The following is a 14665-nucleotide window of genomic DNA, read 5'->3' as shown; positions in this document are numbered from 1 at the left end:
GCAGTCTCAGGAACAGTGAAGTGGATAACGTAGGCTAGCACAGAGTTGCCTGGTACAGCACTGAATCACTCTGGGACATCATTCTGTCAGGCTTTGCGATCAGCTATTAGCAAATAATGTTAGCTATGTGGCTAAGTCCAGGTTCATATTTATACAGCGTAATTACAATTATGCATTAGTCCAACATGGCTCTCAAACTGGCTTCCTCATCCCATGTATATCAACGATTCAAGTGTGAAAGGGGCATTTGATTCCAGTCTGTAGCTTCATTCTGTAGTTTTTTTTTTCCAGCTTGTCCCTATACTCATCTTTCCTCTCACTCGAAGACTTGGAAATCCTCTTCTTCTTATTCAGTGTGTCCTTCAGGTCTGCTGTGTTCTACGGTTGGCTGCTGAGGAAGCAGCACACTGTTATCAAGGAGACTCTGCACTCAAAAGTTTATGTAGTCTACAGTACAGTGGCTCACTTCATCATGGACCCCCCCACACCATGTGTGACTCACAGAGCATGTTCCAGTCTGCCTACTCCAAGCAATCCTGCAGAGACTGTTCAGCCTACTTTGTACATTTCCACAGTCCTGGCTGTCACAGGCAACCACTCATTATGAGACTGTATGCAGGAGTGAGATGCATGAGGATGTGCTCAAATCTCCCCGAGTTGCAGCCTTATATACCGATTTAACATTATAGCAAGTTTCGTGTCCTATTTCCTCTTGCTATGTTATATAAGGTAGGGTAAATTTGTGAAACAGAAAAACGAGTACAGGCTCTGAAAATGACAATACATGATGTTAGATAAGTTAGCCCTGTTAAACATTCATCTACCCTGAATACCAGCTGTCAAGACCTTTTATAATTTGGTGTAGTTCTCATAAGGCAGGTTGAGAAATGTGGCAAACATGGACAGTGGACCTAAATGTTTGTTCAGCATATAAACGCATGCATTTAAATATATATTGTATGTAATATTGTTTTGTATCTATTGTATGTAGCACGGTTTTGTGAAGAGCAGTGTCATTGCATCATTGTCTTTGACTCCATTTCCCAGAATGCCAGCACACACAAGGGGAGGCTGCTGCTCCCGTTCGTCCTGAGACCTCCATGGCCAAGACATTGATGGACATCGGAACACAGTGTATTTTCTAGGAGGAGCATGACTTTTTCAGACAGAATGTACAGCGATTCTTCAATGAGGAAGTGGTGCCTTACCATGCCGAGTTAGTGTGATGTGCTTCTCACTCTCAGCTTTGACCTTTTTCATAGATTTACCAGTTTTCTTTTCTTGAAAGTTTGTGAATTTGAAAAACAACCTTGGAAGGCCTTGGAAATTCTAAAGTTTCTTTACGCTAAGTATCAGTTGCACTGAATCAACTGAATATTATGATGACATTTTTATTACATTATTTACTTGAAATATAATGCATAAGGATCTTCATCATCTTGTGATCATATACCTCAAGAGCTTCAGGACTGCATATCAGGATGAACAGGACTGCATGTAAGGATGAACTGCTCAAACAAACCCAGTACTTCTGTCATATATCATATAGATAGCAGCTTCTGGTGAGAGACAGATCATTTAAAACATTTTGTGTGTACGTGGGAGAAAGCTGGTGCGGTGAGCCGAGGAGTGTGGGAGAAGGCGGGCTCACAGGGATTGTTGTGTGTCTATACTCCTGCTGAGCACGGGAGAGACCTGCTCTCTGCTGCCATCGTGTGGGAGGAGCAGTGAGTAGCTCTCGTTCACTCTGTCTCTCCATCTCACTGGTCTCACCATCAAATATGTCTCTGCTCCATACCTTGCACCTGTTTTAGCTGGTTCTTTCACCTGTCTCTTGGAAGTCTCTCTCTCTCTCTCTCTCTCTCTCTCTCTCTCTCTCTCTCTCTCTCTCTCTCTCTCTCTCTCTCTCTCAGCTTTCTGTGGTTTTATTTGTCTCTCTTTCTCTTGTATTAGGTTGACTCTCTCACCTGTGTGCATTTTACCTGTGTATTGCTGTCTGTCTTCCACAGTCTACACTCATCAGCTACTTTACTGGAAACACTTACACTGTAACCACACTCACACCACTTTATTAGGTATGGCTGTCTGATGGATACAATTACAATTACTCTTCTTCCCCATTCATCACCATCAGTTTCCTTACACTGACATTGTAGTGGCATGGGTGTAGATCTTGAGCACAACCAGTTTATCAGACACAATGGTGTCACTGGGATTTTCAGACATCACATCACTACTGGGTTTTGTATACTACCCCAAAATACCAGTTAAGCAGTGGCCCTTTGTTCAGAGACTGATTATTGATGAAGGGTATTAATGAAATGCTGGAGCAGGGTAGAAAGTCCTTTCCTCAAAGGGCTGATGTGACTAGGTCTCTTTCAAACCTAGCAGGATCGCAACAGTTTCCATTTGTTTGATCAACACAAATTGTCTACATATAGTTCCCCATGTTAATGACCAACCAAGCTGTTCGCATGGTCAAATTTATGATTATCATCAACGGAATTGGGCTACATGCAGAATAGGCTTGCATACACATAACACACATCAGTGGAAAATACTTCTTAAGGGGCCTAGCCGATATTCACCCACATGTAAAAGACTTTTGAAACTGGCTGTTTCTAGTAAATAATTAAAAAAAACTTAAGCAGCACCATAAATTTTCTAAGAAAACTACTACCTGTGGAACATTGTCACATCCTTTTTTTCAAAAAAGAACTGAAAGGCTGTGCACACAGAGCTTCCCTATAAGAATCAATGTTACGGTATATTTGTATCGGGCATACCAATATGGTGGCTCGGCTACTTCTAGTCCACTTAGCTTTCCCTGGTAGTTTATTGTGTCAGCTCTCCAGTTGTTTATTGCACATTACTGTACGTAAAGGTTCTGAAGTGCAGTGTTTTTGTTTGTCTGTATGTATTCTAGAATGTACTCTAACTGCTCTGGCCCTGGGTTCTCTCTATACTCTGAGATTGTAATGCCATACATCTCCCACTACGGCACCCAGGCTCAGGTGGAGCTTTATATTCCCCAGATGGCTGTAGGCAAATGCATTGGCGCCATTGCCATGATGGAGCAGGGTGCAGGCAGGTGAGCCTTCACCCAATCAACAGGTCCTGGGAAAACACCCCCATTGTCTGTCCGAAAGTCCTTTGGACCCGGGAGGACTTGGAAACTGAAAGAATTTACTCTACAGGCCTGATACTCTGTCCCTGCTCCTCCAAGCCTGGTTCCTGCAGAATTTACAACTTGCCTTTACATACGAGTCAGGTTTGCTGACGCAGTGAACTAATTGTTCAGTAATTGCAAAAACCTGGACCAGGTTTAGATTCAGTGGCCAGAGTTGAGTAATTAGGGCTCCATGTCTTTTCTTGATATGCTGTCTTCATTTTATTTTCAATGTGAGAGAAGTGCTGAATGGAAAGTGCTCTGTGTTATTGCCTTCATCTGCTTGGTACCAGTAGTGATTTCATATGTGTGTCTTTAAGTGATCTTCAGGGAGTGAAGACTTATGCTCGAAAGGATGGCTGTGACTGGATTCTGAATTGAAATAAGGTGTTGCTGAGTTTGTATTCATACGTTGTGAAAAAAGTTTGAAAATATGAAACATTTCCCACTAGACAATATGTTTTTTACTACACTGTAAAGTTTACAAATAAGGAAAAAGTAAAGCTTAATTTACTGAGTGGCAAGTTAAATACAGGTGCCCGTCTTCCTGTCTTTCTTGCTGTCATTTATTTCTCTCTTTCTTTCTCTAGCTCTATCTCTTTCTAAATCACACTAACAGGGCTGTTTCTCTCTCAGGTTTTTATCACCAATGGGTGGATGAGTGACCTGGTGGTGGTGGTTGCTGTAATGAATTGCGATGCTAAATCTGTGGCACATGGCCTCAGTCTGTTGCTGGTGGAGAACGGCACCAAGGAGTTTCACAAGGGACATAAGCTCGACAAGATTGGCCTTAAAGCTTAGGTACACACACACCCACACACACCTCTGCATATGCCAAAGCAACTAGATATATGGGTACCCAGTTTAAATATGTACTAGCACTGATTTTTATGAGTAGTAAAGTCCTCAGTGATGAATGAAGTCTCACAGCAATAATTTCTGTCAAGATGGACTGGAGGACAGGTGGAGGTGTGTGATTTACGCTGCTGATTTTACCGTTTGATGTGATTGGCTTTATATCGACCTGTAGTGCACCTGGAGTAATTTCTTAGTGTAAAGGTCTATGTCTGATCACTAATACAGTAAATGCTTGGCAATAATTGCAGGTTTCAAATCCAGCTGGTAAACTCTGGTTATAGGCTGATTTTTCTCTCTGTGTGTTCATAGGATGATTTTCCTCTTCTGTGTTAATCCACAGGTCACGGCTGGGGGAAACCAACATGGATGAGCTTCTTCAGGTAAGAGACAAATTCATTACAGGTGGAGAAAGCAGTCAGAAGGTAAGTTTACATGGCTAATAAATTGGCAAAATAACCCCACCTCTATATCCCCACTTCCCATCTCTCAATTTGTTGCTTCTCTCTAGTTCATCTCTCTTTAGGAGAGATTTATTATTGCTATAATGGCCCTTGCCGGCTCTGAGTTTATGTTCGAGGAGACACAGAACTGTGTACTACAGAGGAAGGCGTTTGGTAAAGTATTGCTGACCTGCAGATGAGAATGAACGAACATGGTTCCGACGTCGGAACCCTAATATTAACAAAGTCAGAAAAGGCTGAGTACATATCTTGAGGAAACCCAGCCTGAGCTGCGCTGTTATAGTTAAGGAGATGCAATCGTGTCTGGGAGAGAGAACTAGACTGGGCTCACACTGAATATTTCCAGCACAGTGCTGTGTAGGTGGTTGAAGTTGTGTTCCATGAACTGTGCATGGGTGATCATGTACTTTCAATGTGGCAAAAAATCTTTTGCAAAATGCATAAATCAGGCCTGATCAAAGAGTGGTTTTCAAATTTGTTTTAAAAAATTACCTGTGGGTATTACATGTTGTTTCTAATGTTTGATTAAAATCTACATTTTCTGTTTCTCTTTCAGTTCATTTCAGTTCAGTATGTTTTATTGGTATGAACATATTCAGTTACAATATTGCCAAAGCATAATTAATACAACAATGAACTGTCCCCTTTCTCTCTCTCTCGCTCTCTCTCTCATTCTCTATGTATAGATGGTTCAGCACAGACTGGCTGAGCTGAAGACAAAGATTTGTGTTGGTTGAGCCTTCATTGACAACTGCCTGCAGCTGCACAGCAAGGGTAAACTGGATTCCAGCACGGAGTCTAGGGCCAACTACTGGTGAGTTTCCTGCTTTGGAGCCTCAGGCAGGAAGTGCAGAAACACCAGCTTGCTTGGCACAATGCACTTTCATTTCTTTTCATTGTTAATTCTTATTTATCTTTTATCTTTACATATTTAATTTTATTTTACATTAACTTAAAAAAAGAGTTTTGTAACTCTTTTAGTACATTTAGGTCAATTTTTAGCGTTTTATTTTGCTTGAGTTCTTTTGTAACTCATTTCCTGCCAAGACTTTTCTGAGGTAATTGACCTCAGGAGGTGCCAGGCTTTATTATTTAATACTTTTTCCTTCATTAATTCTGTGTCTGGGCAAAGTACTTTGAATTGCTGTTGTGTATAAAAGGTGCTATACAAACAGGTATTGCTTTGGTTTTGCTCTGCCTTGCTACCATCACAAATGGTGAAACATTTGATATGCTTAAAACAGATGACTTTTGCAAGGAATTCGCCCAATCTTACCAAGATGAATTATATAATTTTCAATAGATGTGTACACACTGAAAAATAGAAATATTATGCCTTAATAATTTGTGTGTACAAGCTTTTCTTCTATTACCTTTCCTCTCTTCTCCTCTCCTTCCCTCCCCAGGGCATCAGATCTACAGAAAAAGGTGGCCACACAGCTGCACGGAGGGTGTGGCTACATCTGGTAATATCCAATTGCCAAGTGAGTGACATACTCAGATCATTTACATCCTGGCTTACATGGGCTCCAAGTTCACGACCTTAAAACCAGATGTTACTGTCTCTCCTTACAACACTTCCTGTTGGTCTTCACCTTCTTTAATTTCCTCAGGCATGCACCTCTGAGCACAATTAACATGCGTTTACCATCTCTGTGTGTATGCATGGCAAGCAGGGGGCAGCATTTTTCCAACAAGGCTAAATGCTGATGGTTTTTCTATTCACTGTGTGTGATGCACCTATTATCTTATCCGTGTGCCTGTATGCAACCTTTATCTTCTTCTCCCACTCCAGGTTTGCATGCCATGGCTGTGACGTATCAAGCATTGCTCACATTCTGAAATGATCTAATGATCTACTGTCCCCAGTGTCTGACTGTCAGCTGTCACTGCTGACATGACATTCATAAGAAAAGCACTGTGCCTGTTTGAACCCCTCAAGCCCTGCTATGGGGCACACCTTTGCGAATGCATCAAGCTGAACATTTATGTGTTGGTTCCTCTTGCCCAGGGCTTTCGTGGATGCCCGCGTTCAGCCCATGTACGGTGGCACCAACGAGATCATGAAAGAGCTGATTGCACACACCATTATTAGACACAAGTAAACAGGATGGTAGTATGTTTCGCAGAAACTGAAGGTTCAGATACAAGAAGCTGGTTTGTGATAGTTTTGCTTCAAAGCATATTTGTGATATCTTTTTACCTTATATACAAACAATAAATACATTTAGCAGTTGGTGAGAGCCGACCCAGGGAGAGCCAGTTTAAGAAACCTGATTGGCCTTACCACATTAAGGCCAGAGATATTGAACATTTATTTAAAAACTCTTAAAAATATTTAAATTATTGCCAATATAACGGTATTTTCTAACACTGTGCAAATTATTTTCTAACATTTGTACAAATACCTTCAAACACATTTTAGAAATTATTTCCATTAAAAAAAAACACATGCAAAGCTATTTCTCACTTTTGAGTGTTTTGTAATAATTGTAATACACACACAAACACACACATAGACACTAACTCCAGTGACAACAAAATCACATAAACACTGCAACATATGATAATAGGTGAAGAAACATGACACAATGCACACACAGTTACCACAGAAGCAAGAGCTGGAAAAATAAAAATACTGGCTCTGCTTCATGTAGCTATATAACATCTGATGCTGCCAGACTTTTTAGAGATTGGCATAGCCCAACCCCATCTATTCTAGATCTCAGTTTAACTTTGAATCTAGAATCCTCTTAAGCCAAGCTAGGGCCCACCCGATTTGAGCATTCAACATTTGGAACATTCAGTATTGAGTTATCTTAACTGGAGGATTCTAGATACATCGGTCCAGGTCTAGATAAACCAGTCCAGGTCTAGATACACCAGTCCAGGTCTAGGGCACAAGAGTCGGGCACTGTAATGCAATAGTTAGAAATGCTTTAAACTTTCCCTGGCAAAAACATTTTCTAATTTTCAAAGAGAATAGAAACAATTAGTATAATTTAGCACAATATGTTGTACATCTTAAAGAAATTCTGTAATATCTGGAAATGCTCTACACCAGGAGAATTCCAAACCTCACATTCATCTGAGTTGGGCTCTTCAAATCAAAGCATTTTGTGCTCTTACCCTTAGACTTTTTTTTTGTTAATTGTGTGTGTGTGTGTGTGTGTGTGTGTGTGTGTGTGTGTGTGTCAGCTGGAGTCTTTCCCCTGCTGAACTTTATCTGTAGCATTTTCTCTCATATTTTATCATCAGTAAAGGCAATGATAATATGTGACCCAAAGATGCAGTTTTCATCTTAGGCAAGAAACATACATCCTGACACCCGAGCTATATAGCTCAAACTGCTTGTGGATAACATTGGACTCATATGCACTGCCCTCACTCAGCCTATTTAGTAATTTGGTCTAAATTTAGTCTATACAATTTTGGATGGAATGCATGTCTTTTTGAACAAAGCCTTTTAATGAAACAACTGGTTTTATGATGTAACAGCTCTATCTGTCGTGGTGTGTATCAAATGGAACAGAAAAAGAACTTTGTTTCTAATGTGGTATTACCGATCAGAACACATCAGGACACATTTGGACTTTTCTAGGCACATTGAGGTTGACTAAAGCCAAAAGCAGAATGCGATGTTCTTTTTCCAACACTCTAGAGAGATAGCTGGGCGCACTAGAGTGGTTTTTGTTTGCTGGACAATGTTGGATCAGAGGATGTTGGATTTGCTGCATCTTCCCAGCATAGCTGTCTTTTTAATAAGACAGCAGTGTTACCCAAGAAACCTAACTGGGAAATTACAGCTAGCTGGCACTGGTCAGAGACCAGATCACTCACTATTTATTTTGGCCATCACTGCGCTAACTCTGCATGACACAGGCAGTAACCTAGCTGGCTAATTAGTGTAATTGAAATGATGTCTAATGACAAAAGGATACTAGTGTGAGTTCAAAAGGAAAGTTTAATTAAAGAGATTGCAGCTTTGCAAGTGCACACCGGGCTTATGATTGGGAGCTTGTCAAGAAGACATTCACACACACTTAACACCCACACATGCTCCAGGTGAACGGGTGTGGAATCATGTGGAGCAGTGTTTGTGAATCCCCCAATCCCCCAGTAAAAAGGGCTCTGTGAGTGTGTGTGTGTGTGTGTGTGTGTGTGTGGGCGGGGTGGCATGTCCAGCAAGAGAACATGGAGGCCCCCAGAATATATTTCAAACCTGTATGGTACACCGTAATTATTGTTGTTATTGTTATTTATTTTTGGTTTGCGCTTTGTTCAGCCAAGGTGTTAGTCATATTTGCTCTGAAAGCGTGTGGAACAGTGGGTTCAGTGATGCTCATTATGCAGGATAGGCTTTTCAAATCAGACGTTTTATTTTTTCAGAGCTCACACCTGTGAGTGCGCGCACACACACTGACACAAATGCACGCACTGTAGCCAGTTTTACATTGCTGTGCTCCTCTTGAAGGACTGGTAGCAGATGACATTGCACAGTGCACATGAAGAACACAGGAGCCCCTACAGTGATATACACACGCACACAGAGGTTTGGATACAACCACATCAAGGCATTGTGATACTCTGTCTCTCCCACTGGAAAAAAAAGAACAAAAAGAAAATACAATCCATTACTATGGTGACTTGGTAGAAAAGGAGTGTGGGCAATAAACAGCGAGCAAGAAAGGAGGAGATGACAGAGAAAGAAAGTGAGGAAGCCGGGGGGAGGGGGTGCAGGAGCTGGCTAAAGCACCCCCTCGTCCAGGAGTTTGTTTATCCCATCGCAAATCTTCCTCAGGTAAAGTCTATAGTCCTCGTTGGAGCCATACAGCTCGGCGAGAAACTCCACATCGGCAAAGTGGTTGAAGACGTGGTCGATGCGGCCGTGTGAGCGTGTTGTCAGGTGGTGCTCCACTAGTTCGTGGAGAAGGTCCCTACACTCCAGCAGCAGCTCGGAGAGGATGCCGCGGTCAAACGTGTACTCCACCTCATAGAAGCTCACCACCGTCATGGCTGCCTGGTTCATCTTCTTCTTGAAGCGCTCGACCGTCTCAAGCTCCTCCGGGCTGAACTGGTGGTTGCGGTAGAGGATGCCGATCTTTAGTGCAATCTTGATGACGTCCTTAATGATCTTGTGGGCCTCTTTCTTGCTCTTGGTGTATTCACGGCTGGCCTTGTACAACTCATCGAGGATCTCACTGCTGGTGTCGTCGGTCAGTAGGTTGGCCACTGCCATGGTAGCCATCTTGCTCAGGATCTTCTTCTGGGCTTGAAGAGCCAAATTCTTGGAGTTGAAGGTTTCTGGCCCTGTGAGAGAGAAAAAAGATAGACAGAGAATGAATATAAATTACCCCGAATATAAGATTGCATCTTTTCTTTTGCACTGACTCTTAAGTTAATGGAGATATTCATAAATAGGAACTTGGCTTGTCCAATCACTCCAGTAGTATTTGTTTACACACATTCATTATTCAGAAGTAAAGAACTCAGCTGGTGTTTCTGCCAAACTACATATATCTGTGGATAAGGGGCAAGCAACTTTATTGTGACTGCCACTCTGTGACATCTTCCAGAGACTAAAATACTGTGCTCAGATCTTGAGCCAAGTATGCATTTGGGCCAGTGCACTTAAAATCATTGAATCCTCTCACTTTAAATGATCAAATGTTTTTTTTCCAGTGTTGTGACATGTAAATCTTTTTTGACCTTCACAATAAGCTGAACATTTTGCTGTAGACTGAATTATTAGCATTTCCACAAAGTCTACTTAAAACATAATTCAGTCAAAGCTGAGGTATAAAAAGCTTACAAAATAAGGGAGTCTGTTAATGTCGTTAGGACAGAAACCTAAATATAAATATAGGTTATTGGTCAAATATAGGTCAAATATTGGGTATTCTAAAACACTAGGTTTGGTTTCAGGACAGACCAAAAACTATGCCTGCAGTGAAGGGGAGGAAAGTGAAGGGAATGACTGCTGTGTGTGTTTGTGTTCGTGTGTGTTTGCATTTCCATGTCTAAGAACCAAGTTTATTTGCCATGATAGTGATCTGAGTTGTGAAACTCGTCAGATTGGCAAATTGAATCTGATTGTGTGCTATCCCTGCCAAACATGACTCATCAATAATGGTACAAAACAACCGTTGTTTCTAAACTTCCTTGTTCCAATTCCATGTTCAACAACCTGGCCTGTGTGTGTTAGGTGGGAGATGTATGTTTTGTGAAGTCAAAGAAAGTTTTGTGAAGTCAAAACTCTACTCAAATTCAAGTTCTGTGAAAAAAATGTACTTGACCAGACCAGTAAGATTCCTGGAACACCTAAGTGTTGTTTGGCAAGGTTTCTATTTGCCTACCGCCCGCAAAAGCACTGTAAATTTGAGGCGACGTTCACATTGTAGGTAAAAGTTGTCCAAATCCGATTTAATGACTAAATCCGCTTCTTATTTATTTGTTTGTTTGTTTATTTTTTGTTAGGCTGATCACAATATTTTTAATGTAACCTATATTTAACAATCTGAGCAGATTTTAAAATGACCTGCATTAACAAAAGAACAATGCTTCATGTGGCACATGCATCCAAAGGTAAACTGTCAAACTTTTCTTTAATCTTTACTTCTAGATTTTTAACTTTTCTTTGACACTGCAGCCAAGTTCTCCTATGGCCATTTCTTACGAAGTATTTGCGATAAGTGCCTTCTAATTTTGTTAGTACAGAAACGTCACACAAAATGTTTGGTATCTTAAAAGCTACCTATCATGACACTGAAATCCTCCCTCCCTGTTGGAGAGCACACCCACTGGACCACCAAACTGTCAGCGGAACGAGGAGTAATGTTTTCGCCATCTGAGTGATTGTTAAATATGACAATCTTTGGATTTATAATAGTTAAAATTTTTTAATTCAAGTGTTACTTTTGAAGGGCTTATGAGCCTTACATGTTTTATTCAGTGTTCATTCCTACTGTAAAGTTGTGGAAAAAAAGATAAACAGTTGTTCATTGTGGCTTATGCTCGTTAGCAATCTGGCAAATGCAAAACCACAATGAGTAGCTAAATTTGCACTGGGGTCATTTCAGCAGTTGAAGAAATTCTGTCTTTTTGACATTTAAATGAATAATATATAGTTTGCAAATACATAAAAATAGCAACACAGTCTACTACATACATTTTTCAGTAAATACATATTTTTAAATAAATACATTAAAGGTCTCTAATCTAGTAAAATTTCATGTCCATGAATTTAACTGAGGGACAATTATATTAAAATGAACAAACACTTTAAAAAATGAAAATATAAAAATGTTTTTGTTAAACACTTCAAACTTTAAAAATCAGTAGTAATGCAAAAATAAGGCTATAAACATGTCCCATTTTCTTATCAAGTCTGTACTGATGATGAGAAAACTAGAAGACGTTATAGCCACACGATTTAGGAAGTGAAGTTTTATTATTAAAAAGAAAAGCATTCAAAGAATAGTAAGTTATTTCTTTCCCTCTTATCTTTTTAATTATGCTTTTGTACATTTTATTCTTTTGAACCTGTCAACTCTATTACACTTAAATCATGCAGAAAATAATAAAATATTTTAAATTCAGCCACCTATGAAATTGTTATTAAAAGCTTATACATGATTATATGTTTGACCTATGTGTACCGAACCACATAGCTAGCTATTGCAAATCTAACATGATATTTGTCAGCCCTTCTCATTGTCAACCCTGTTACTGTTCTTTTGTAACAGGGTTGACACTATTGAATTGTAATCATAGCCAGGTCACAAAAAGCATAATTTGTCCACATTAAGTTAAAGAAATCTAAATAGGCAAACAAGATCTCATTTCAATTTACATATATTTCATTGGTATGGAGCCAGTAACTATGGCACGGAGGCCTGCTGACCGTGGGAGAGGTCAGCAGCATTTGAGGGGAAAAAGTAAACCATTTATGAACTGAATGAGAGAGTAGAGACTGAAATGCAGAACTTCCCAGCAGGAGTGTCATATGAAGGTAGCCACAGCACCCATTATTTAATTCTAGTTCAGGCAGGGAATCAAGGTCAGAATGTGAGAATTTTTATATAACCATTTTCCAACTTCTTTTGACCCTTAGCATTTAACAGAATGTGCCTTTAAGGCTGACATGTGGAAATGAGCTCTGTTCTGATTAGCTGTCCTATATTGTGTTTCATTCAAAAAGCACTCTGGGTAGAAACTGTGTTTACGAGTTTAGCATTAATTGGTGGGGCTAAATTGCTGTAGGAAAAAGGAGTGGTTAATCAGAAGGCAGATAACAGGCATCCCACAGAGAAACTTTTTCCAGATGCATCTTGTAACTAGCAACAACCTGGAAGACTACAGAGGTTTTGTGTGACACAGCAAATAATGTGCACATGTGGAGAGTGCAAAGAATTTAGATTGAGAACTTTCCCATTCAACAAAATGGGAGCAACAAACGTTTCTGTGACAGTGTTGCATGCTCTCATAACATGCACATATACTGTATGTAGGAGCGGAAGCAGAAGCAGTTTGCTTTTGTTTGATTTCCCAATCAAGACTGAGAGCTCCCTCAGCACTATGGCAACATGTTGACCTAGTGCTAAATAACACATCAGGACCACATATCTTGCAGTGTCATCACTGAAGTACTTCACTGAAGGCAACTTCTTTGTTCAGCAGCACATTTGGGGAAAAGGGCTACAAGGAATTCTTTTGGAGACAGTCATGGGAATAGGGCACCTGATATGTGTGTGTGTATGTGTAAGAAAGTACTTCAGTGCAGTTGTTACAACACCCAGGAGTTCAGTTTCAAGAAACCAAAGACATCAGTGTCCTCTGTCAGAAATGCAGTTAGACAGCCCAGAGGTTACTGGAAACTGGTGTATTGTAAAATATGAATTTTCTTTTTACCATGCAATGATCATGGACACAGAATGCACTAGTAAAAGGTATGTACCATATAGGAGTCAGCCACTTCTTCTGACCATTAAGGGTAGATGTGATATGGTGCCCCAATGATGACATCATTTGGTTGATTCCACCACCAAAGCCTGTTGTTACATGCTATATTGGTTGACCGAGATGCTGTTCTGAGCTTCAGAAGTAAATACTAACATTTCAGAAAAGTAAAACCAAACAAGGAAGTTACATAATATACTTTCATACATTTTTTAAGCTTTGGCCTTTTTATGAAATGACATTCACTTTTGAAATACGTGTTTACATGTAGCTTGGTGACCTTACAGACTCACCAGATGGTGAAAGTGTGTGATCTTGTAGTGTGTGATCTGATGCTGATAAGTCATGTAGTGTGCAAACCAAAACGACTTCAAGATTCACAATTACAAGACAGCAAGCCGTGCAGTGTGAACAGTACTGACGGTTTTCAAAGTCATGTAATGTGTCTGTGCTAGTTCTTTCAGTTTGCCTTTTGACTATCAGCCCCATCTCAGATCATGCCTATTCCCTACATAGAGCACTACTTAAAAATGACAAATATTTCAATTAACAGTTATTGAATGTTAAATAAGGAGTTATCTAAACTATTCTTGAATATAAATAGCTTTAGATCAGACATGTTATGCACTGTTTAGGTGGAGGTTCTGCCATTTCATGTCCAACTTAGTGCAGTAAAATGATCATTTAGTTACTTGTTACTTGTGGGGAAGCACATTTGTTACTTGTTGGGGGTGGGGAGGGGTGGCGTTGGTGGTGCTGTGATTGTAGTGGGCTGGTCTAGAAAAAAAGTCCACGGCTGAATTTAGTTCCTGGTCCCGCCCTGTTTTAACCTCTGCAGTTGCTATATAATTTAAAATACCAGACTTAATTTTTTCTTGTACAAAAATGAACAACCCCAAAAAACGAATATAGTTAATGGTTAATGTTAAAGCAAAATAAGTTGGCCTAATTTCATTATCCCATATCAACTTTCCTTTACCTGTTAGCATTTTGAGTTCTTTAGGTGAACTATTTTGAAAAAAAAATCAAAAATAAAACAGCACACTGTGCCTCATGTGTTGCACGAGAACAGCAGAAGCCATTGTGCTTCGTCTTGAAGGCTCTGATGTGGCCAACTCTGTGGGAGTCGTGGGCTTGCACACGGAGCAGGTTTTATTTAGTTACTGCCAATTTATCCATCGTGAAACACACAAACACACCATTTCTCCACTGCCTAAAC

General features: G+C 40.1%; 2 protein-coding genes across 2 annotated transcripts in view; one reads left to right on the top strand and one right to left on the bottom strand.

The window, feature by feature from the left end:
• The first annotated feature begins 898 nt into the window (after window positions 1-898).
• On the top strand, window positions 899-9113 carry acadl (acyl-CoA dehydrogenase long chain). The gene is given in 12 exon segments (XM_081715392.1): window positions 899-905; window positions 1048-1216; window positions 1599-1727; window positions 2927-3091; window positions 3490-3556; window positions 3806-3964; window positions 4200-4222; window positions 4368-4449; window positions 4551-4646; window positions 5175-5302; window positions 5895-5972; window positions 6500-9113. Coding segments are annotated over 12 exon segments (1197 nt in total). The 3' UTR covers window positions 6594-9113.
• The window catches only part of tnfaip8l3 (tumor necrosis factor, alpha-induced protein 8-like 3), a 24781-nt gene continuing 18961 nt past the window's right edge, over window positions 8846-14665 (bottom strand). Inside the window, exon 2 of the mRNA XM_027009835.3 lies at window positions 8846-9798. Within this exon, the coding sequence (XP_026865636.1) occupies window positions 9236-9798 (563 nt within the window). The 3' untranslated portion in view covers window positions 8846-9235. The remainder of the gene's footprint in view (window positions 9799-14665) is intronic.

The sequence above is a fragment of the Electrophorus electricus genome, chromosome 6, assembly GCF_041902795.1.
Source record: "Electrophorus electricus isolate QZ-2024a chromosome 6, ASM4190279v1, whole genome shotgun sequence".
Lineage (NCBI taxonomy): Eukaryota > Metazoa > Chordata > Actinopteri > Gymnotiformes > Gymnotidae > Electrophorus > Electrophorus electricus.
Note: the sequence above shows the minus strand (reverse complement) of the source record. Positions and strands in the feature narration are given on the sequence as shown.